The sequence below is a fragment of the Narcine bancroftii genome, chromosome 2 (assembly GCF_036971445.1).
Source record: "Narcine bancroftii isolate sNarBan1 chromosome 2, sNarBan1.hap1, whole genome shotgun sequence".
NCBI classification, from domain to species: Eukaryota; Metazoa; Chordata; class Chondrichthyes; order Torpediniformes; family Narcinidae; genus Narcine; species Narcine bancroftii.
In genome coordinates this window covers 332,656,983-332,681,994 of record NC_091470.1, presented here as the reverse complement: position 1 = coordinate 332,681,994, position 25,012 = coordinate 332,656,983, and the positions used below count along the sequence as shown (strand labels likewise).

The following is a 25,012-nucleotide window of genomic DNA, read 5'->3' as shown; positions in this document are numbered from 1 at the left end:
AAGTGAACATCAAGCCTTTATCAACCTGAGACAAACTAACCTCATTTCCTCTGGAAATCTTTCTTCTAGTCTCCCAAGTCACACATCGCACACTCCCACCCCAAGGTGCAAACGAACCACCTCACCCCCTCAAGGCGCAGATGAACAGCCCCACCCCCTCAAGGTGCAGAACTATCTTGGTAGCTGATCATTTCAATCTGTTCTTGTCCCAAGAAACTTAATTTTGTAATCCTTGCATCCATTTCCTCACTCCTAACCCAGTCATTTTTCACTTACATCTGGCACACCTTTGATGCCCTCTGCCACTTCGGCAGTTAGCAGTCCCAATAGCTCATAACAAAATAAATTTCAATCACTCTGCATTTCCATCACACAACACAGCACCTTGAGAGTCTTCATCTTCCCTCTTCATGGAGACCCATTCAGACTCAAGCTCTGTCCTCCTCACTCTCACACTGAACAATCACACCTTCAATTTCACCCTCTTTCTTCAATTAACTGTTGTACTGGGAACAGCACAAGTCCATAATACCTGGCTCTTTATTGGGATATCTACAAATCTCCTCATTTTACTGCCATCCAGGCTATTCCCTCATCCTTTTATCCAACAAACTGGAGAGTACTCTCAAAGAACTCAAAACGTTTCATTTCCTCTGCTGCCAACTTTCACCCTACTCACACTTTCACATGGTATGTCTTTGACTCTTTCCCTCCTAACATTCCTGTTTCACTAAAGAAAACAATTTAACAACCAATATCAATTACAAACCCATGGACTTGAGTACATCTCCTCCTATGTTGTTTCCTGTCAGGAACTCATTACATTCTTCTTGTTTTTCAGGGTTTGCCCTATCAACTCTGAAGTTAAGATTCCACAACAATCCTTCAGAGGTGTTCATTTTCTATCCATTGAGTAAGAGTAAAAAGATAAATTGGGAGAGAATGTCTCCTTATGGATCAATGTGCTCGTCCATCTGTCGCATCACAGGACTTGGACAAGATCTTGCATAAATATTTCTCAACTGTATTTAATTTAAACGGAATTTAATTTTAACGCAGTAGAAAGCCCTTTTGGCCAATGCAACCCATGCCACCCAATTACAATCAATTAACCTACCAACTCGTACATTTGGAGGATGGGAGGACACTAGAATACCCGGAGAAAACCTAAGCCAATCACAGGGAGAACATACAAACTCCTTACAGACAGCACCCAGATTCAAACCTGAGTTGCTGGCACAGCAATAATGTTGCACTCACCATGTCCCCCTTTACTGTGAAGAACTAAGGAATTAATGGAAAGGAAAAGTGATGTCATGGAACCATAGAACATTACAATACAGGAAACAGGCCCTTCAGCCTTCTAGTCTATAACAAACTATTATTCTGCCTAATGCCACTTGTCTACACCTAGTCAATATCCCTCCACACCCTCCCATCCACATACCTATCAAAATTTTTCTTAAATGTTAAAATTAAACCCACTTTCACCACTTCCATACTACAAAAGAGATGGTACTGGAGGCCTTAAAGTACATAAATCCCTGAGGCCTGATCATGCATCTCGGACATTGTTGGTAGTTAGGGAAGAAAAGACAGGAATCCTAGCAGAGTGCAATGAACTGGGATACACTGGTAAGGTGTTGTGCTGATGGCTGGCCCTGCCTCCTGGCTCCGCCCGCATCTGCCCACACATAACCTTGGTTTTCCGCCTAAACCCAGAACCCCTACGAAGACTACCGTTGAACCCTATCCTTAGCTATAAGCTAATAAAAGCGTTTGTTCTCCCTCCAGTCATGAGAAGTTTTATTTACGCTACAATTTTATTAGCTTATTCACTCACAATGGAAGCACTTCTCAAGCCAGGTATGCTATTGATAGGCCCTCTGTCCTCCAATGTGGCTGAGGAGTTCACGTACTGGATAGACTGCTTCCAGGCCTACCTGAACCAGAGACATCTTCCACACTGATGAACTCAGGAGGTCTGCACTCGTTTCGATGGTAGGAACGAAAGGGTACGCAGTTACCAGGGACTGTTCTTCATATGACGCTGCAATCGAGGTGTTGAAGGCTAGGTACCTGAAGACGCAGAATGAAGTCCTAATGAGGCACCAACTCGCTCTACATCGCCAGCAGCCAGGAGAGACCATCGATGAATACCCGTTGGATCTGTGGATGCTTGGCAAGAAGTGCAGGTATGAAGTGGCTATGGTTCGCGCTCATGAGGAAGAACAGAGCCAGGACACTCTAGTCGCAGGGGTCCACTCGAGGTACAGGAGGCAGCTACTGCTCAAGTCAAGAAAGAAGGACCTGGCTAGCCATGGACAAAATCGCTGGAACAGGCCAAGCTTGAGAATGATGACCTCGAAGCCAGCAAGCTGCTCCTGCTACCCCTGCCGCTTCCCTTGCCAGAGAGTGCTTTTTCTGCAGCAAGAGCCAGCATCCCCGATCTTGTTGCCCGGCAAAAGACTCTATGTGTTCCAGCTGTGGCAAGAAAGGACAATGGGCGAGGGTTTGCCACACGAGGAGAAGCCCAAGGAAGTCCGCAGCCTGCACCGCTCCCGGATCAGATTCCAGCCCCAAGTTGTCTGGCCCAAATTCACCCGAACCCGCTTGATGCAAGACATGCCGATGGAGGGTGGCGGTGAGGAAATGGCACGAAAAAACTTGGCGACCAGAATTCAAACCCGGCGCCATCATCGTCGGAGGAAGCAGGGCAGACATCTTCCCACGCCATGAGGTTGACGCCATGCAGGGCAACCCAGAACGGTGGGAGCCACTCCAGTGAGGAGCATGGAGTCTCTGGGGACCTAGCCTTGATGGTCCTAGATCAGGAAAGACCTCACTAGCTCAGCAACTCTATAGTGACTGTAAAGGTAAACGGACATTCCACTAAATGCCTAATCGACACAGGATCTACTGAAAGCTTCACAGACTCACGAACTGTGCAAAAATAAAATCTGAAGATGTATTCTTCTAATTACCGCATATTTCTCACGTCTCATTCGCATTCTCTGTGTATTCAACAACATTGAATAGAACACCTGTCATTTGAAGGGGGAGAAATTCTGTAAATTTCGCTTGTATATTCTTAATGAGCTCTGTGCTCCAGCGCTGTTAGATCTGGACTTCTTGTGTCACTTTAAAAGCGTGACGTTGGAGCATTCTGGTCCCTTTCCCCTGTAATGGTTTGGAACGGAGGGCCCTTAAAATCAGAACCCACATACAGCCTCTCCACACTGAATATCGAACCCCCTTCTCTCTTCCCGAATCTGTTCCCAGACTGCGTCCATTGCTACTAAGAGCAGGAGGTACAGTGCGACAGACCGAGAGTTTATAAATCAGAAACCTCAACATCTGCTGGAAGAAGGTATCATCGAACCTAGCACCACCCCGTGGGGAGCGCAAGTGGTAGTGGTAAAGGGGGAAAACAAGTCCAGGCTAGTATTTGACTATAGCCTAACTATTAATCGGTAGACACTCCTGGACACATATGCCCTCCCTCATATTTCGGACATGGTGAATGATATCATGCAGTATAGGGTCTATATGACCATCAAACTGAAAGCTGCCCATCACCAGCTACCAATCCGTTCTGAGGACTATCCATATAAGGCATTTGAGACCAGTGGTCGAACTATCAATTCCAGAGAGTGCCTTTCAGTATTACTAACGGGGTTTCTATCTTCCAGAAGCAGATGGACAGAATGGTTGATGAGTACGGGTTGAAGTCACCACTTGTAGGTACACCTTGGAAGATTATGACGCCAACCTCCAGAATTTTCACCACGCGGCGAAAGCCCTGAACCTCACTTATAACTCTGACAAGTGCGTGTTCAGGACTAAATGGGTGGCTATCCTTGGATACGTGGTGGAGAATAGCATAATTGGCCCCGACCCCGATCGAATGCACCCCACATCCCCAGGACCGCAAAGTCCCAGACCTCAATACACTGATAAGGTTCACCTTCTCTTAAAATCCACTAATTTCCCCCTCTTGGCTGAAGCCCAAACGGCTTTTAACTACTGCCGGAACCACATTGCGAAATCCGCCATGCACGCAATGGACAAGAATGTACCTTTCCAAGTGGAAAGCGACACTTCGGACGTAGCCCTGGCTACTACCCTCAACCAGGTGGGCAGGCCAGTTGCATTTTTTTCATGGACATTACAAGGCCAAGAGTCCAGAACCTATCGGTGGAAAAGGAGACTCAAGCCATTGTAGAAGCCGTAAAGCGCAGGTAGAAGATTTATGCTCCTCACTGACCAGCGCTCACTACCTTCATGTTCATGTTCAATAATGTCAAGAGGGGAAAAAATCAAGAAAGACAAAATTGATAGGTGGAGGATCGAACTCTCCACCTACAATTATAACATCGTCTATCAGCCAGAAGCCCTTAATGATCCTCTAGAGGCCTTATCCAGAGGAAGCTGCGTCTCTGCACACACTGGTCAACTACGGTCTATGCTTAATGAGCTCTGCCATTCAGGGGTCACCCACATGGCTCATTTTGTCAAGGTGCGCAATCTGCCCTACTCTGTAGAAGATATCAGGGAAATGACCAGGTCTTGCGCGGAGTGCAAACCACACTTCTATCACCCCGCAAAAGTGCACCTGATCAAGTTATCCAGGCCCTTCAAACAGCTCAACGTCGATTTTAAGGGACCTCTCCCTCCATGAATGGGAACATCTTCTTCCTCTCTGTCATTTACGAGTACTTTTGCTTCCCATTTGCCATTCCATACCCAGACACATCCATCTCATCATTTATGAAGGCCCTAGTCTCCATTTTGTTCAGGTATCCCAGCTATATTCATATCAACCAGGGCTCATCCTTTGAGTGACTAGCTACATCAGTACCTGCTGGTGAGGGACATTGCATCCAGCAGGACTACTAGCTACAACCCCTGGGGTAATTAGCAGGATGAAAAGGAGAACACCACAGTCTGGAAGGGTGTCAAACTGACCCTGAAATCAAAAGGCCTTCCAGACTCATGCTGGCAGGATGTCCTCCCCATGGCGCTCCACTCCATCCGGTCACTACTATGTACCGCGAGCAACTTTACTCCTCATGAGCTCACTTTCAAAAGAAGGTCGGCATCAGGAACTAAACTCCCAGTCTGGCTCACTACTCCTGGTCCAGTCCTTCTTAGGAAGCATGTGAGGAGAAGCAAGGCCGACCCCCTGGTGGAAAGGGTGAAACTGCTCCACGCCAATTCCACGTATGCCTACGTGGAGTACCCGGATGGCAGGGAGGACACCATCTCTATCAGGGACCTGGCACCTGCCGGAACAGAGGGTCCATTGGCTCAGGTGCTATGTGAGCCATGGAGCTCATTCTCACCGTCCCCAGTCAGGACCTTGGGAGATCCAGTTCAGAAGGAAAGTGCCTGCTTCTCCTCCCTCACAAGGGGACCAGGAGACCCAAGTTCAAGGCCCCCTGGTGCTAAGGTACTCCACCAGGATCTCCAGACACCAGACCACTTAAATTTGTAAATAACTTTTTTTTAAAAAACACATGTTCTCGGTCTTCACTCACAGACCCTAAATTCTACAGGAAGGGGGTGAATGCAGTAAACTGGGATTCACTGGTAGGGTGTTGTGCTGAAGGCTGGCCCTGGCTCTTCCCCCATATAACCCTGGTTTCCTGCCTAAACCCAGACCCCTTCTGAAGACTAATGTTGAACCCTACCCTTAGTTGTAAGTTAATAAAAGCAATTGTTCTCCCTCCAGTCATGAGAGCTTTTATTCACACTGCACAGAGACATTTGTAACATCATTAGCCATGGATGAAAAGCCACAAGACTGGAGAATAGCAATGTTGTGGCATTAAAATGGGTTGCAAGTTCAGAGTTGAACCCAGTTCATGGTTAGACTTCAGCATCCATAATCTGATCCTTCACAAAGATTGATTGTCCATTTTAGTCTGATCCTTTAGAAGTTACACACTTTTCCTCCTACATTGAATCACTGTCCCGTCATCATACAGCCCACCAACAACTCCTTGCTAAATGAGAAAAGCAATAACTACAGATGCTGGAGTCTTGAGAAAATAATGACGTGAGGAACTTAGCTATTCAGACAGCATCCATGGGTAGAAATGGTCAGTCAACATTTCAGGTTGGGACCCCTTTGTCGAGACCAAAGTAGGAAGGGGTGATAAAGCACATTAAGGGGAAAGGTAAATGGGGGGGGGGGAAAGAGACATTTTTTTTTAAACTGGGGAGATGCTAAGAGGTGATAGGGACAGTAGGCCATGTGTCCAATATCTTCACCTCGGTTCCTTTGCAGCTTCTCGTCCCCTTTGTTTACTCCCCTTGACATCATCGCTTCCCTACTAAATGTCTAGTTGCCAGCAATGTGCTCCTTCTCACCCTTTCCCCTTCAATCCGTTACCGTGAGTTACCTTATTCACATGCTATAAAGAATAACCTGGTCAGAGCCCCAAGGCGGCGAGAAAAGTGACAACCCATCCCCAACCTTCCTTACTTGCAACTGTCGCTCTCTCAGAGCTCTAAGTCGCTCTTTCCTCTTCAGCGCCTCCTCCTGCAGTTTCCCGGCCTGCTCCGCCATCTTCCCACGCAAGCCGTTTAAACTACAAATCCCGAGAGCCCTCGCGGCAGGCGTCGGCCGCCGCTCACAGGCCAATCGCCCGGCTCCAGAGTATTCTCCGCGCACCTCGCTTCATCCAATGACGTCACGCCCACAAATGGGTGGAACAGCCCAATGTCGAAGATGAACGAAAGGTTTGAGAAGGGAGAAAAGCAAAGCCTCATTACATCCCGAGTCATTTAACCATGGTTACACATTGTAAAGTCAAAGAGCGAAAGACTTGCACATCTTCAAAATTTGAAATGTCAACAGTTGAGGTGTATGAAAACAGATGGCAGAGGTTCAGGGTGAAGGATAAGAAGTTCAGAGGAAATGAATGGAAGAAGTTTTCCAATCAATGGGTGCTTGTCCTATTGGGTGGTGGAGGTAGGTACTCTCACAATATATAAATTGTATCTAATTCGGTGAGCACTTCAATCATAAAGGCATGGAAAGCACTGGTTCAAGTGCTGACAAATGGTATAATTTAGATGATAAATGATTGCTTATGGTCTCTTCTCTCTATTCCTCCGTCTCAGTGGCATCTGCTCCCAGGACGAGGTCTCCCATGCCAAATTATCAGAGATGACTTCCTTCAAACAACGTAGCATTCCCTCTACCACCATCAAATCAGCCCTCAACCGCATATCCTCCATGATCTGCACATCAGCCCTAACCCCCTCTGCCCTCACGCGGGACAAGGATAGGATTCTGCTTGTTCTCACCTATCACCCCACCAGACTCTGGGTCCAATATACCCTCCCACACCATTTCTACCATCTCTACATGATCCCACAATTCTGCTTCCCTCTCTGTCTTCCACAGGGGGACTGCACCATCCATGACTTCCTTATCCATTCCTCCCTCCCCACCAATCATCCCCTAAACACCTATCACTGTGACTGCAGGAGATGCTCCATTTGCACCCACACGTCCTTCCTCACCATCAGTTGGGGCCCCAAACAATCCTTCCAACTGAAGCAACATTTCACTTGTGAATCTGCAGGAGGCAATCTGGTATCCCTGTTGTGGTCTCCTCTACATCAGAGAGACTGCGCACAGATTGGGAGATTGCTTTGCTGAGAACCTCGGTTCTGGCTGCTACAATAGTGTGGATTTTTCAGTGGCCACCCATTTCATTTCCTTGTTCCAATCTCATGTTGACATATCTGTCCATGGTCTCATGTACTGTCAGTCTGAGACTACTCGCAAATTGGAAGAACAACACCTCATCTTCTGTCTGGGCACCCTCTAACCAGATGGCATTAACATCGATTTCTCTGGTTTCTGTTAACCCCCTCCCTTCTTCCCCCTGTCACCTTTCCCCTAACTCTGTCTTTCTCTCTCTCTCTATCCTTTTCCCTCTGTATCCTTTTTCCTCTCTCTCCTTTCCCCTCTCTCTCCTTTCACAGCCAAAATCAATTCTCACCTCTTCTTATTATATGCAACTAACACCTTTTGTTGGTCTGTACTCCTCTCCCGGCCAGTCTTCAGTTTTTCCTTACACCTTCCTGTTCTTTGCTTATTCTTTGAAGCAGGGCTCAGCCAGCCAGTAATATATCTTAACCTCCTATGGATGCTGCAAGACCAGCTGAATTACTCCAGCATTTCTGTGTGCTTTTGCTTGGATATTGAGGGATCACTGTGGGTGTCAATATCCCTGAAGATAACTGTTGGCACAATCAATATGACAAGATGTTGGTATTAAAGGAATTAAAGTGAATAAAGAGGAATATAAAATTGTTTGTGGATGATGAATTGATTTATATAACAGATCCTGAGAATTCTTTAGTTTCTTTATATTAAAAAAATTATAAGATTATGGAGAAATATTTGGTTATAAAATTAATTGGGATAAAAGTGAAGTTATGCCATTAGTAGAAGGAGATTATGAACTGTGTAAATGTGTAGCACAATTTAGGTGAACAAATAATCCAATTAAATATTTGGGTATTAGAATTGATAGAAATTTAGATAATTTGTATGGGTTAAAAATTATGTTCCATTAAAAAAAACATCCTTGAATATCTATCCTGGGGCCATCATGTCAATAAAATCATGAAGGAGGCTCACCAGTAGCTATACTTTGATAGGAATTTGAGGAGATTTGGTATGGCAACAACTTGAAAATTTGTACAGGTAGAAAATATTCTGACTGGTTGCATCACTGTCTGGTATGGAGGTGCCAAGGCACAGAACATGAAGAGATTATAGAGATCTGTAAACTTAGCCAGCTCCATCATGGACATTAATCTTCTCTCCAATAAGGACATCTACGAGGCAGTGTCTCAAGAAAGCATCCTCTATCACCAAGGACCCTCACCATCCAGCCCATGCCCTCTTCTCTCTGCTACCATCAGAAATGAGGCACAGGATCCTGAAGCCGAACACCCATTGGTACAAAAACAGCTTCTTCCCCTCTGCCATTGGATTTCTGAATGATAAATGAACGACACATAGAACTTCACTTTTTCTCTTCTTTTGCACTAATTTTTTTTTAATGTAATTTATCGCAATTTTGCACCTGTAATGCTGGCACAAAACAACGATTTCATGATACATGTTCATGACAATAAATTCTGATTCTAATTTGGTCTTGTATTGGACCAACTCAGTTTCAAAGAATTTCATTGAGTGAATTCCTGGGATGAGAGGACTGACCTATCATAGATGGCTAAAGGTGTTAGACCTATATTTTTGGGTGAGGAATGAAGAGTGTTCTTTTCAAAATATATAATATCATAAGAAAACATGACAAGGTCGATGTTTCCACTTGAGGCAAAGTCTTAAACAAGAGAATCTGGTTTCAAGTTAAGAATGGTGTAGAAGAAAATGCGTGCAGGTCTTGCCCCCTCAGTCTCTCAAATGAGTGCCACTATTCTACATGATAATGGCTGATCTTCCCCCAGGCCTTTTCTCCTTCTCAATTCCAGTTCCACTGTGCTCAATTCCATGGTCTTCCAAAAAGTATACAAGCTCCCCCTTTAAATGCCTAGTGATCTAAACGCCAAGACAATCTGAGGTAGAGAACACTGAATTATTTTTGGCAGACTAGCAGAATTAATGGTGTGATCTATAATACAGAAAGTAATCTTTAACCAATTTGTAAGAAGGTGGGTGAGAAAAATCATGTAGACAATAGATCCTTCTGGATAAAAAAACAGAAAGGGTGAAAAAACTCAAGAAATTAAATTGCCTCTGAGGAGATAGAAATAGAATTAATGTTCCATATCAATAACCTTCAATCAAGTCTACTTCAAGCAAACAAATTATTACAGGAAATTCTCATAGATTATATCTGTGATAGTAATATTTTATGATTATTTTTGTGATCAGCAGCCCAAAATCCAAAAAAAATCCAAAAATTTTCAGGAAACATGTCATTGAAAATTCATTTTTTGAATTTGCTCTTGGACTTCTTCCCTGCTGATCTCGGTGCAGTCAGTGACAAATCTGGTGAAAGGTTTCAACAGGACATTGCGACTATGGAAAAATGGTATCACAACAACTGGAATCCATTGATGCTGGCCAACAATTGTTGGACACTGACACGAGAAGCATCAGATGCTGAGTACAAACAAAAATCAGTGGCAAAACATTTTTATGTCAGTTGAACTAATGCAATGTGTCAACATCATTATGTGGTTAAACAGGCTAAATTCAATATAATTTAATTTCATGTTTCTCCATCTTCCTATGTGATACAACAAATTTGAAATTATCTTTGTGTTCAGCTTGAAGTTTTACATTATAATCCCCAATTTTTTTCAGGAAGCAAGCCTTTTGAAAATGTTTGTTGTCCAGTGTAATTTGAACCATAAATTGCATGGAAGAAATGCTTTGAATGATTTTACCCAGCTCCGTTCAACCATCATTGTAAATGAAATCAAAGGGCACTCCCATCAGAAAGCAAAAAAACCCTCAAATCTATACAGTTCCTGAGTTCCAGTACATGTTCAACAATCGTAATGTGTACACTGTCTTGTTCCCCACTTCTGATTAGATATTTTGAGCCAAAGGCATCTATAGTATATTTATGTCATTAATCAGGAAAGTCTGCAGATGCTGTGATTGTAGCGCAAGACACAAAATTGCTGGATAAACTCAGCAGGACACACACCATCTATAGGAAGTAAAGGATAACCAATGTTTGGGCCTGAGCCATTCGTCGAGGTATGAGCAAAAATTACTTATACCTTTCCTTCCTGTAGATTCTGCATGACTGCTGAGTTTCTCCAGCACTTTTGTGTATGGTAGATTTACAATGGATTGAACAAATAAATTGCCTTGGGAGACTTGAATAATGTGAGATTTGATTGTGCAAGGAAGATGCGGAAACTTGCCTCTTTCACTCCTAATTTCTCAGATCATAGAGAATGCTGAGATAAAGCTTTGTCGGTAGCTTATGCCTAAGAGCACAAGAAAAATTGTCTCTAAACCTCATTGCTACTGTAAATAAAAAAAACTATATGATTTTAAACTTATTCCTTTGCCCTATTACACAGTTGTACCTGAGTCGTGCATTTGGTTTTCGACTTCACAGGACAGTGCACTTTTACACATTTGAAGTCTTTTTAAAATGCAAAATATGGTGACTATTTACAGGATTTATTGTATCTTTTGTCTTGTTGCAGACTACCATAATAGTATGGAGATAACTTATGTTAAAGTACAATTGGAATTCACTGATTTCCAGACACTTTCTTTTAAAAAAACCCTCCAAGTGTCAGTGGTTACAATTAAAATGGTTGTTAAAAATATTGTAATGTTTTAGTTGGGTTATTATTGAAAGAAACAAAGCACATAGTAAGCCCATTGCATCATCCTAGTGGCCACACACTGTATGATGTTGATGTTCATTCTTAAGGGATTAAGAACTACCTTTTACAGAGCAATATAGTGATTTTTGAATTAAAGTTAATCAAATATACAGGAAGGGGCAGAACACTCTCTCTCTCTCTCTCTCTCTCTTCCCTTTTCCCTCTGTCTCTTTTTACAGGGCCAAAAATCAATGCTTACCTCTCCTTTTATCATATCCAATTAACGCCTTCTATTGGTCTGGACTACTCCCCATGGCCAGTTTCAGTCTTTATTCTTATGCATTCCTTTTCTTTCCTTATGCCTTCAAGAAGGTCTCAGGCCTAAAACATTGGTAATATATCGTTGCCTCCCTTGGACACTGTGAGACTGGCTGATCTGCATACTTTCATGTTTCACTCCATATTACTGGAATTGGGTCTAGTATTAATTTTGAATCATAAATTTTAATAAATCTGGTCATTTCTAAACTAGTAAGGTACTTCACTTGCCAGAAAAAAAAGTACAAAATAGTCTAAAAGCCTCTCCCTGAGATCACCAGAATCTCATCGAAGGAAACCTGACACGTTATCTCTTTTGCTTATATCCAACTCCAATGAAATATTATAATTGTCTTCTGAGTGGCTCAAATATGCAAATCAATTGTTTCAATAATAAACAGCTAAGGGAATGATCTTACTCATGAAAATATAATGGGAAAGAAACTCAAATTGTAGTAATAATGAATGCAATAATTTGTATTCGATTTCATCAGTTGATACAGCGGGAAAAGCTGCTGCCTCCGAGCACAGGGTTCCAAGGGTAACAAGTTAAATTCTGATCTTTCGTGCTGTCTATGTGTTTACATGTTCTCCTTTGACTGCCTGGATTTACAGGTACTCTAACTGTCTCACACATTCCAAAGACATGTGAATTAGTAGGTTAAGTAACCATTTTAATTTTCCATAATGCGTAGATGAATGGTAGAATAAGGTAGGGGATCAGTGGTGGAGAAAGCAATGGATGAGAGTAGGATTAATGTAAAAGGTTGGTTGATGGTTAGATAGCACATGATGGCCCAAGGGCCTTTTTCCATGCTGTACTCCTCTTTGATGGAGTTGGCATCAGAATAATTTTAATTGGGGGGGCATTAGGGTGACCGTGGTGGGGGGGAAACTGATGTTCGAGAACTCACTCGGCGGGTGGAGTGGGTGCCTTACATGCCATGAACCTCCTCCATTCACTGCCATTACAATTCTCCCTCCCTCCAACATAACAGTCAAACGCGTGTGTTTATAGCGTGTGGAGATGAAACCACGTGATTTATTTTTGGTGACCCCTCTCCTCCTCCCCCCCCCCCAATGGCGTCACCCAGTGTGGTCTGCATCTTCCTAGTAATGCTAGTGCTATGGGTGGGTGGGGGGCACAATAACTCATTTGGAGGGAGCATGGCCTGCGAATGCCCCACCCCCATGATTCCGAGCCTGGTGTTTGACTCTAAAAATTCTGATGTGTTTCAAATAGTGCTAAGAGAGCATTAGGCTCAAGCAACACATCAGAGATCCAAACATTTTAAAATATTTTCAAAACTTCATTGATGAATAACTCAAACCAAATGTGTATATGAGATGCTAGAAACAGTCAGTGTATTTTTCAGGATCTGTCAAGAATATACATATGATCTTGAGACTTAGAGAGTTACTCTTCACAATTCATCATGGCATTCCCTCTGAATGTCCTTTGCCCATTTACTTTCTTCATTCAATTTATAAAGAATAAAATAAGAATGCTAAATAATATTGGATTAAAATTGGGGTGTTAATCTAATTAAATGTCTTAAAATCAGAATGGTGGGAGGGGGGAGAAATGGACAAAAGCGTTACATCTCTTGGGTTACCCCACCTTGCTTGCTCGAATTAGGTTGATCTGCACTGGCAATCAATTTAACAACTTCAACTTCAGTTTTTTTACCGAACACTTACAGTTAAACTATTTCCTTTCATGAGGAAATCAAGACAGGTTCAATAAATATTAAGTAGAATTCAGCATTTAAGAGTGGAGATTGAAAGCATCTGAAGACGGTGAGCTGTTGGTGATTTGAGGAACCCATGCATGTTACGGGCTGCTGGTGACTGTGGTATCGGAAGCAAGATATGAAAGGGTGCTGAGGGCACTGAGGGTTTCCTGATCATGTATGAAGTTTGGATCTGGTGCTCAGGTTGCTGATGGTTTGGACTGAAGTCAATGTGGCTGAGGAACGCTGGAGGCAAATTCATGGACATTCAGTGACTCTGCGGGGACCCTCTTTTGCTTCTCTTTTTCTGCCTGTAAGGGGCACTGGGCAATTTGTGCTGACAGCGAATCTTTGCTTTATGGTAGACAAAAGGAAATTTCATTTAATATCACATTTTTTGTTTTATTACATTTCAATAAAAGAATCATGAATCTTTTGCTCTCTAAAGAAAATAAAAATATAAAATAGTACACACAATGATTTGAATGTTGAATCTGTTAAAATTTTGAAGACTAAGAGTATTACAGTTCTGTCATATAATGTTGAAAACATAGCTGTGTTGAGGAATAAGCCTGAAGAGCTCATGTGGCTCTTAGAAAGAACTGTGCACTTTCTTTTAAGAATCATATCATTAACTTTGATGCATCCAACAATTTGGAGAACATTCTTTTCTATTTCTACTCTGTTGAGCTCTCGAAGAATTTTGTATGTTTCAATGGAGCGACCATTCTTCTGACTACAATTGCTGCACGTAAAACAGATTTCCCTTTTGGGAGTAGTCAAGCGAATTTTCACTGCAATTTGTCTTTAACATGTATTTATTTGTAGGTAAGGAGAACAATATTGTATTCAAATGACTGGATGTGTCAGACAACTTGTACTCAGTCTTCTTGCAACAATTCTGGTTTTTTTTTTCTACCAGAGTTGATATCTCCATACTATATGCTATTTTCCATGTAGTTAGTTTGCCTCTATCCTAAAAAGTCTCTGTCGCTTCAATGTAACTTACATCCTTGCATAGTTTTGTATTATCAGCAAACTTAAAAATAATGGCCAATTAATTTATGTAGATTGTGATAGGCTGAAAATATGATGAAGAACCACTCTGATTTCTTTCATTAACAATTCTGAATTATTTTTAGTGTGTTATCTCCACTTCCCTGTCGTCTATCTTTATTAACCCTTTTTTTTGTGTAGGACCTTACCAAAAGAATTTTGAAATAAAATATCAAAAGACAAAAAGCGCTGGAGTAGGCCAATTGGCCCTTCGAGCCAACACTGCCATTTATCGGATCATGGCTGATCTTTCCCTTTCAATAACCAATCCCAGCCTTATCCCCATAACCCTTAACTCCCTTGCCCACAAGAGCCTTATCCAACTCTCTCTTAAATCTATCCAATGAATCCGCCCCCACTACCCTCTGTGGCAATGCATTCCACAGACCTACAACTCTCTGGATAAAAAAAAATTCTCTTCATTTTTGTATTAAATGGCCTTCCCTGTATTCTTAAACGATGCCCTCCAGTCCTAGTCTCACCCATCATTGGGAACATGTGCTCTGATTTCACCCTGTCAAGCCCTTTGATAATCCTAAATACCTCAATCATGTCTCCCCTCATCCTTCTAAACTCCCTCCTAATATTTATTCGGTGTCTACCACTGTGCACTCTTACTTTTCGATACCCTTTCATGATGCGCTGAAGCAATTTGATGAACTATCAGACCTTCACACTATCTCTCTCACCCCCTCCCTCCCCATAGAACCATGACGTCACAGATCCTTCTGCCCACCTAGTTCTATCCACTTTCACCCAGACCATGGCCTTCATACCCATCCCATCCATGTACTTATTTTTCCAAATCATACCTGCATCTTCCTTTCTCTTGCTCATACACCTGGATCTTTCTCCCTCTTTCACACACCCACACAACTGCATCTCTCTTATACACACCTGCATATATTGATCTTCTCTCTCTCTCACACACACACACCTGATTCTCTCTCACACACACACCTGATTCTCTCTCACACACACACCTGCATCTCTATCTCACATATACACATTTCTGCATCAAACACACCTGCATATATCTATCTTCTCTTACACATGCACCTGATTTCTCTATCTCACATATACACATTTCTGGATCTCTCTAACTGGTATCCCTCTATCCATCTCACATGCACCTACATATCTCTATCTATGTAGCGATCTAATCTGACTTACACACACCTGTCTCCTCCCTTTTTCTCTTTCATCTACACACCTGGCCGCGGATCACATATCATTTGACGTCTTTTGTGTTCAGCTGGTTAAAGCGCGGGCACGTATTGCTGTTTGCTTGCGAGGAGAGAACGGAAGCGAGCATTCGATTGGCAGGGAGGTTCATTTCCAGCCTTTCTTCCAGTTGCACAGCCTGCGATATCAACCTGACTCCCGCAATTCAGGCGCTGTGACGGGAGGCGCGCCTCTGGCAGAAGGCTCGCCTTCAATTCGCGTGCACGGACCCGCAGAAGAGGACACATTCAGCTTCACCCAAAGAAAATCAACTGAAGCAACAACATCAAAGAAACATCGAGCCCGGAACCGAGATGGCGGAAGGGCTCGGTGTGTGAAAGAGGCAGACCAGAAGCGAATGGAACTTTTAACTTGAAGGGTTTGTTGCACAAGATCAGATGAAGAACCCATCTGGCCAGGAGGGGAAATAATGAGGGGAGAGCTTCACTGATGTTCAATTTTAAATCATTATATTTTTATTGTCGCAAGGGAATACTTTCAAATTTCTCTTTGACAACAACGAGGAGAAGAGGAAGCCAAGGATGAAGAGTTGTAAGAAAAAGCTGCCCGTTTGAGCGAGGGGAGTTGATAACAGGAAGAAAGCACGGTATTTGCCGGTCGAGGAATGGCTTCGAAGGAGAGGCTGTACGAGCTGTGGATGTTGTACTTCACCAAGGTGAGTGAATGCACACCTGTAACGCGGGGCAGGGCCCGCCCGTCCAGACAAGCTCTCACCCCCCCACCTCCTTCCCGAGTCCATTCCCATTTTGGCCATGCAAAAGAAGACACACATCAAACTATATGGACAGGCAGGGCGCAGTGACGGCAGCTGCGATATTAAGTTTGTTGATGCAATTTCCACTTGTCATTTCTTTCTTGAAATTAAACGTGCGGTTTTTCTTTCAGGCAAACTGTTGCACGGTGTTGCCGTTTGACATCTGGCTTTCCGTTGATTTAGGAAGTTTATTGTTTCCATGTTTACATTGTCTGAAGGTTGGAAAGTTGCAATGTTTAATTTCTCCCTCGATCATTTAGGATTTACAAATATTTGAATATAATTCACATCTGCGCGTGTGCTGTCCTTCGGGCAGCTTGCGACTTGTGTTTTATTTGTGGCCAGTTTAAATGTTAACACAAATCGGAGAACTGTTCAATTGAAAGGTGGGAGGGCAGATGAACAACAGCTTCGCTCGACAAATGCGAAACCACCTCATTCTTCGCGATATCGTGGCGTATTTGCTGGGAGTACTTATTGTGACAGGACGAGATTCTCTGCCATCGCAGGGCACGAGCTAGAAAACTAATTTATGACCGATTTTCATCCGTTTGAAATAAATCATCCCTCGACCTTTTAGATTGAACTTGCAGTTGCAGCGAGAGCTGTTCAAAATCGCACTGCTCGAAGTTTTCAGTTGTTAACTAATTTCCATTGGTTTGCCTGTTTCCTGAAGGGGTTTTCATTTTGTTCCAATGGAATATTTTTTGCGGTTCTGGTGAGACATGTATGTGTCTGAACAGTAATTTTGACGGCAGAAGGTTCTGTGTCACGGATTTGTCTGGGTTGCAACTTGCTAGAAGTATTTCATCCTCACAGAACCAGCTCCTGGCTGCGCGCACTGCCTGTATAAAAGCTGTGATCAATGTTTTCAGGTTGAAGTGTGTGAACGATGCTTTGGAATCTTGCTCTCCGTGGTCTTTACAGACAGAGGAGATGAAATCTGTTTTATTGCTGACTTTAAGGACCCAACATGAAATGGATTTTGCGACGTTCAAAGAAATTCCTACACGTGTCGTTGAGGTGGAAGTAAGGTGGTTTGGCAGCTGCCAAATAGGATTGAACTGCACTAATCAATTTCTTACTGTCCAGAGCCAACCTGCTTTGAAGAGAAAGTGGTAGTGAAAGGGTTATTTTCAGACTTGGCATTCAGATGCTGTGAGAACTGAGTAAATAGTCAACAATGAGTGGATGAGAGCAGAGTAGTGAAGAGGCCAAGTAGACCATGTGCATACAAGTATTGTACTTAGTAAACTCATGTGACACAGAACAAACACGGATTCTCGCATTGCTTCTGTGGAAAGAGGAAACTATATTACCTTCCAATAAGAACAGCTTGTATTTAAATAATGGCTTAACTGTGTTAAGTTGTCTCAAAGTATATTATAAATGAAGTAGTTTTAAAAGTTAAGGGTGATCATTTTCAAGCAGTTGATAGTATAAAACTTTAATTCAAAGAATTTACTTTTATTTGGATTTAGTTTTGCTTTTCCATTTTTTGCCAAAGACATTTTGCTTCTACTCTTTTAAGGAATTGTGTGGTATCATTGTTGTATGGAAGCAGGAAATATTTTTTGTCACTCTCTCTTCCTCAAATTAGAAGGATGTCAGCTGATCAGTTGGAGATGGGTAGGGCTTTGGGCAAATGGTCCATTGCAAGGCAACCTACTTGGAATAAAAAGTAAAAATGCAATGCTGAGAAAAATCTCTGCAAAGATGATGTAACTGCTGATGGCAAAATGAATTCTAACATGTATCGAGCAAATCAGGGTCCCTTCTGTCATTTAAGAGAAGGTTGGATGTGTACATGGAGGTGAGGGGGTTGGAGGGTTATTGGCGGTGAGCGGGAGGTTTGAGCTAGTGGAGTTGTTCTAGTGATCCGGTGCGGACTCGAAAGGCCGACATGGCCTGTTTCCACTCCGTGAATGGTTATATGTTGCTGTTGTAACACAGGAAGCATTACTGTTTATTTACAGTTGGCAGCATTTACATGCTTATGAAATAGAAGATGGTTGTTCAGCCCATCAAGCCTGTGCTGGCTCCCACAACAGCAATCTTTTCACTTCTATTTCCCATGCCTTATTTTTCTGCACCTCTGCAATGAATTCTCTCATTCTACATGTGAGAAAATCAGAAATTCACTACTCTGATTCTTTTTTCCATTTGTTAAACCAAGGAAACATTTTCAGTAACCAATTAGCCAATTCTCTTGTTTAGCCAATTAATGTATTGATGGGATACTTAAGGTAGTATGTGAGTGGGAAGGGAAGGTTGAGAACCACTGCTCTAGACCCATTTTTTACTGAAATATTTTGCTTGAGAAAAATTGTCATTGGCCCATTGCCTTTGGAGTTATGAAACTGTGCACATAACGAGTCAATTAGGTACGAATAAAACAGTGGTTTTCAACCCTTTTCCTTTCCACTCACAAACCACCTTAAGTATCCTTGCTAATAACAACACTGATGGCATAGGGAATACTTAAGGTAGATGTGAGTTTAGGGGAGGAGTTTGAAAAGCACTACTGTGAAGCATGCAGCACCACATAGAGCAGCAAAATTGTCTATTTTCAGCATGTCCAGTCAGTTGATTTCACCATTAGATATCTCAGTGGTTGGTATGCATCCTTCTAAAGTGGTTTGCAGTATCCTTGGTTTGTTTGTGGTCCATTTAAGCTCTCTCCCTCTTCATCATTCTCCTTGCTTGACCAAACTGTAATCAGGTCACACAATCTTCTGTTTTTACTCTGTCAATTTTTGTCTCCTGTAAAATGTTTTTATTGTATTAAAGGTGTAATATAAATCAAGTTGTTGCTGGAGGTTGGTCAGTCGTAATGTGGTTTCTAATGTTAGAATTTATTCAAATAGCTGAAGTGTTTTCCTTTCAGGTGAGAGAGAAAAAAATTAGATTTGTGTATCAATGTAATGTGTAAAGCCTTTCAAGTTCGCCAGGTTACTGTGTGTTGCTCCCTGCTGTGAAAATAACTGATTTTTTTTTTTAAAAAGGAGCATCTCCTCCTTTTTGATGGCCATCAGTTGGCATCTGAAGAACAAGAAGAAGCCAAACATTCAACCAAATCACTGTAAAACATTTATGTCCTAATGGTATAGGTTAGAAGAGTCATTTGTCCCATGTGTTGAATGAATTGACTGAACAATTGGCTTGAATGTGGATAAGGAAAATCAGCTAATGGCTTGCCATTTGGAGTTGGAATTTGAAAGCACTGTCAGAATCAGAATTTATTGTCATGAACATGTCATGAAATTCATTGTTTTGCGGCAGCATTGCAAATATTTATATAAACATTCTTACAAAATAAATAAAAATAGTGAAAGGAAAAGACAAAGTAAGGAAGTGTCTATGGTTCATTCATCATTCAGGAATTTGACAACAGCAGGAAAGAAGCTGTCCTTGTAAAGCTGAGTGCTCACCTTCAGGCTTCTATACCTTTTTCCTACTGATAGCAGAGTGAAGAGGGCATGGCCTGGGTGATGGGGGCGCTTAGATGATAGAGGGTGCTTTCTTAAGACCCCACCTCATGTAGATGTCCTTGATGGACTGATGTTGTTGGCCAAGCTAACAACTCTCTGGAGTTTTTCTTGGCCTTAGCATTGGCACTTCCATTCCAGACAGAATGTTCTTCACAGTACACTTGCAGAAGTTTTCGAGAGTCTTCAATGACATACTGAATTTCAAGTTCCAAAAACAAGCCATTGACATTCCCTTTCAAATTTCCCACCTTCTTGCAGAGAGTGCAGTTGGATGGCAGAATACAATTTATGGTTTTAACAACCTTCTTTATTTTTCCCCTATCTTTGTACCTGCTCTTCATATGTGCTTTTGGAAAGTAAACATCATTTAGCATTGTCTGTAGCTCGAAAATGTGTAGCAAGTACATGGAAAGATAACAGTGATTAATATAATGCGATGGCACAATGAATTGAAAGCTTGTATTGTTATGGAAAAAATTACATATAATCTACATGATAATATTTTTAATTAATAAGTGGTCACCATATTTGGAATATATGCATTTAGATATATTTTGATTTATTATATATTCTTAGTTTCTGTTTATATATTTTTGGCTCTCCTTAAGAGAGCTGGCTGATGGGGTGGGAGGGTGGGTGTGGATTTGATTTAATTTTTTTAATTATTTTTTTTCTGTTTTTATTTTTTATATATATTCAAATAAAATTTTCTTTATGGAATGTATTCTGTATTACTACTAATGATCCTTCAAATAAAAAGTTTTTTTTTTAAAAAAAAAAAAGGAAAGTAAACATCGCCAGATTCAACAAATGGAGATAGCAACTGACCTCACTTTTATGATCCCAACGAGACACAAGACAATTTTAGCACCAAAATTGCCATGTTGTGCTCAGTTAATTAAGTACATGTAAGGAATCGGTGGGGGGGGGGGGGGAGAGAAGGGGGGATTAGACATCTCATTAAGCAACATCTGCCGAAGATAGACTATATTAAATTCAAACTCTAACAAATACCTGAACTGGAGATAAAAATAATTAATTTTTTTTTGCCACAAGCCACAATATTTTTTTGCTACAAGTCTTTTTTTAAATTTGTGCAAGAGAATTAAAAACTTAGTCATTGTAATTTGTTACATTAAAATTTGAACTCTGCTCCAAGAATCAGAGTGGAAGCAGAGTTAAGAGCACTATAAAAATGTCACAATCCATTGCCAAGAGTTTTGAATATAATAGTAACAAAGTCAGGCTTTATTTATATATGGTATTGTGAGATCACATCTGGAATTCTGTATGCAGTCTTTGTCTACCTAAGGAAGACATGTTAATCCTTGGGAAACAGATCAGAGAAGGTTTGCTCGACTCATGCCTAAAATGGGTGATAAGGAAATAGATGGACAAATGATTTCATTGAATCATAGAAGACAATGAGGTGCTTAACTGGATAAATGTGGAGAAATTTTTATTTTTGGGAGAATATAAAACACTATTTACTGTTTTAAAAAGAGCCTACCTCTCTAAATTTGGGCACTCCTAAAACATATGGATCAGGGAATTTCCAAAAAATTTTACATTTCTCACATAATGGATCAATATCTGCATAAAAACAAGATAAATTAAGTTTGAACATATGATTTCTGTACACTACCTTAAATTTAAAGTGTCTTGCATAAAATAAGGAATCATTAATCAAGATGGGAGTAGAATGCCAATATTCATCTGAGAATGTTAAATTCAAATCTTGTTCCCAATCACTCTTAATTCATGCCATAGGAGCTGAATTTAAATCCAATAAATTATAACTACATGATTTTAATCCACATTGAAATTACAACTGTAATTTTTTTTAAAAGATTAAAAATATTTGCATTGGAAATACGCAGAAAATCCGAAAACTTAGACTGAACAAAATGTCTAATTTGTAAACATCTTTAAAAAAAAAAGTGTCTATTGGAAAGATTTAGATGATAATTGATCAAAGGAGGCAAAATTATCTCGAATAAAGAGATCATCAAAACTTTAACTATGCCAATCTTTAAAACCTGCATCCAACAAAGACTGTTGAAAAAGATGGTTATCTATAATTTGCCTGGTCAGTGAAAAACCATTAATTTTGAAGTATTTCCTAAATTGAGCCAAAATTCTCAATCTATTTCTCATTAATGGATTGTGTGTTAATTTGGAAAAGGAAAAAGGTTTAAAAAAAAAAAAATCCTAAAATTGCCAATGTAGAATTTTTTTTGGAGAACTGCTATTCCATTTCTACCCAAGAGGGGAAATTTACTGACTTAACCAAATGTAATAATTAAAGTAAATTACATATGTTAATCATCCAATAATACAATCTAAAATCTGGAAGTGATAATCCTCCATTTAATGTGGTCTTTTGAAGATATAACCATATAACAATTACAGCACAAAAACAGGCCAGATTGGCCCTTCCAGTTCATGTCGAACACCTTCTCCCATCTAGTCCCATTGACCCACACCTGGCCCATAACCCTCCACACCTCGCTCATCCATATACCTATCCAACTTTTCCTTAAATATTAAAATCAAACCCGCATCTACCACTTAGGCCAGAAGTTTATTCTTCACCCTCTGAGTGAAGAAATTCCCCCTCGTGTTTCCCCTAAACCTTTCCTCCTTCAATCTCAATTCATGTCCCCTCTCAATGGAAAAATCCTGTCCGCATTGGCGCTATCTGTCCCCCTCATAATTTTAAATACCTCTATTAAATCACCCCTTAATTTTTTACACTCCAGGAAATAAAATCCCAGCCTGCTCAACCTTTCCCTGTAACTCAAAACCTGAAACCCAGGCAACATTCTTATAAATCTCCTCTGCACTCTCTATTCTGATATAGCCTTCCTATAATTCAGCAACCAAAACTGCACACAATATTCCAGATTTGGCCTCAACAATGCCTTCCACAACTTCAACATGACACCTCAGCTCCTGTACTCAATACTCTTGATTTATGAAGGGAAACATAGCATAAGCTTTCTTCACAACCCTATCTACATGTGACTCAAGTTTCAAGGAATTATATTCCAGAATTCCCCAATCACTTTGTTCTACTTCATTCTTCAACTGTCGACCATTTAATGTGTCTGACCTTTGCTGATTAGTCCCACCAAAATGTAGCACCTCAGTTATCAATATTAAACTCCATCTGCCACCTTTCGGCCCACTCTTCTAACTGTCCTTTATCCCACTGCAAGCTTTGAAAACCTTCCTAATTATTCACACCACCAATCTTCATATCATCTGCATACTTACTCATCCAACTTATCATCTAGATCATTAATATATATGACAAACAACAATAGACCCAGTACTGATCCCTGTGGCACACCACTCATCACCAGCATCCAATTGACAAACAATTTTCCACCACGACTCTCTGGCATCTCCCATCCAATCATTGATGAATCCATTTCACTACTTCAACATTAATACCTAATGCTTGAACCTTCCTAACTAACCTCTTAAGTGGAACCTTATACCTGGTTTTTCTGCCTGCCATATACAAGTAGAAATAGCCGAATTGAGCGAGCTGAAAAGGACTTGGGAATAAAAATTGGTAACACTTGAAAAAGATACAAAAATTTAGGTTAAATATTCATTTTATTCGAATTAATATGTCCCATCCTTGTAAAAGTTAAAGGTGACCAACCTGATAATGATAATTTGACCTATTGAGTAATACCCAGAAATTCTCTTTCAGTAAGTTTTTATAACTTTTTGTAATTCCTAAATATTGGCAGTGTTTTTATTCAGATACAGTGGAACCCCAATTTAGCATGAACCCACATATAATGCAATCAGCCAGAGGTGCCATTTTTTTTCCTCTTTCCAGAATCAAAATTGTTTTCAGATCAAAATGAAATGCAACATTAGAAGACAAAAATATTTTTCAGTGTAAGATAAGTTTCACGAACTTGATGCAATCAAGAATAAAAGTCAAATCCAAGTTGCACATGACCTCGACATAACTGAATCAATAATTTATGGCTGGAAATCTCAGGAAGATTTGGAAATTTGAGGAAGAGGCAGGACTAAAGACCAAATGCATGAAGTCAACCAAAAATCTCAGCCTCGATGACTCCCTGTACGAGTGATTCATTAAAGCATGTTCAGAAGGCCTTCCAATTTCCGGGCCTATTCTCAAAGCTCAAGCCAAGAAGTTTGACCAGCTGATCAACAGAGAAACCTCACAGTTCAAAGCAAGCAATGAATGGCTAAACTGGTTTAAACTCTGTCACAGGATTTCTCAAGTGTTAGTGTCTGGAGAAATTTGCTCAGACAACAGTGCCACTTCTAATGAATGCCTTGCAGAACTAAAACCTCTCTTAGAAGAAGGTGGCTACGTTGAAGAACAAGTGTACAACTGTGATGAAACCGGCCTCTGCTACAAGATGATCCCAGATCACACACTGTCTTGCAAAGATGATGCCCATTGATGTGATGCGTTCAAACAATGCAAAGATCAGATGACATTGTTGTATTGTGTTAAAAAGACTGGAACACACAAGTTAAAGCTGCTCGTGATTGGCAAATTTAACTCACCCCGCTGTTTCCACCATGTCAACATGAAGTCATTACCATTCAAGTACACGCATAGCAGCAATGCTATTTTGAGGATTAGTTTTACATAACTTTTGTCCCTGCTGTCCATGCTTATTTGCGTAAGCAAAAGCTAGAATCCAAAGCTCGAACCCAAAGTTCTTTTTTTGCTTAACAATTGTCCCGCTCACCCGTCAGCTGCCAACCTATTAAACTGTGATGGAAAGAATAGAATTTCTTACCTCTCAAAAAAACACATCGAAGATCCAACCCCTAGATCAGGGGATCATCTCTGTGTTCAAGCAGAATTACAGGAATGAATTAATTTGTAGAATTGTAGACGAATCAACAACGCTGAAAGACTATCTGAAAAGCATATCTGTTAAAGAAGTTTGCCACTTAGGTGGGGAGGGCTTACCAGAAGTCAGCTCCTCATGTGTGGAAAAATACTGGGAGAAGTGTCTGGGTCCAGTCTTTTCATCACAAAAATTCACCAA

At 41.0% G+C, this 25,012-nt stretch overlaps 2 protein-coding genes and 1 long non-coding RNA gene across 5 annotated transcripts in view; 2 read left to right on the top strand and 1 right to left on the bottom strand.

Moving 5' to 3' along the window:
• Positions 1-1,859, top strand: part of LOC138755686 (uncharacterized) — an 81,920-nt gene extending 80,061 nt beyond the window's left edge. The window contains exon 3 of the long non-coding RNA XR_011352467.1: positions 842-1,859. This is a non-coding gene — a long non-coding RNA (uncharacterized lncRNA). The remainder of the gene's footprint in view (positions 1-841) is intronic.
• ccdc12 (coiled-coil domain containing 12) overlaps positions 1-6,611 on the bottom strand; it is a 122,570-nt gene extending 115,959 nt beyond the window's left edge. The window contains exon 1 of one of the 2 annotated variants that reach the window (XM_069922107.1): positions 6,491-6,611. In XM_069922107.1, coding sequence (XP_069778208.1) covers positions 6,491-6,574 — 84 coding nt within the window. In that variant the 5' untranslated portion in view covers positions 6,575-6,611. The remainder of the gene's footprint in view (positions 1-6,490) is intronic. The other variant, XM_069922108.1, reaches the window with a different exon arrangement.
• A 9,151-nt stretch (positions 6,612-15,762) lies between these two features.
• nbeal2 (neurobeachin-like 2) overlaps positions 15,763-25,012 on the top strand; it is a 279,397-nt gene continuing 270,147 nt past the window's right edge. For both annotated transcript variants that reach the window (XM_069922096.1, XM_069922092.1), the window contains exon 1: positions 15,763-16,359. In XM_069922096.1, coding sequence (XP_069778197.1) covers positions 16,309-16,359 — 51 coding nt within the window. In that variant the 5' untranslated portion in view covers positions 15,763-16,308. The remainder of the gene's footprint in view (positions 16,360-25,012) is intronic.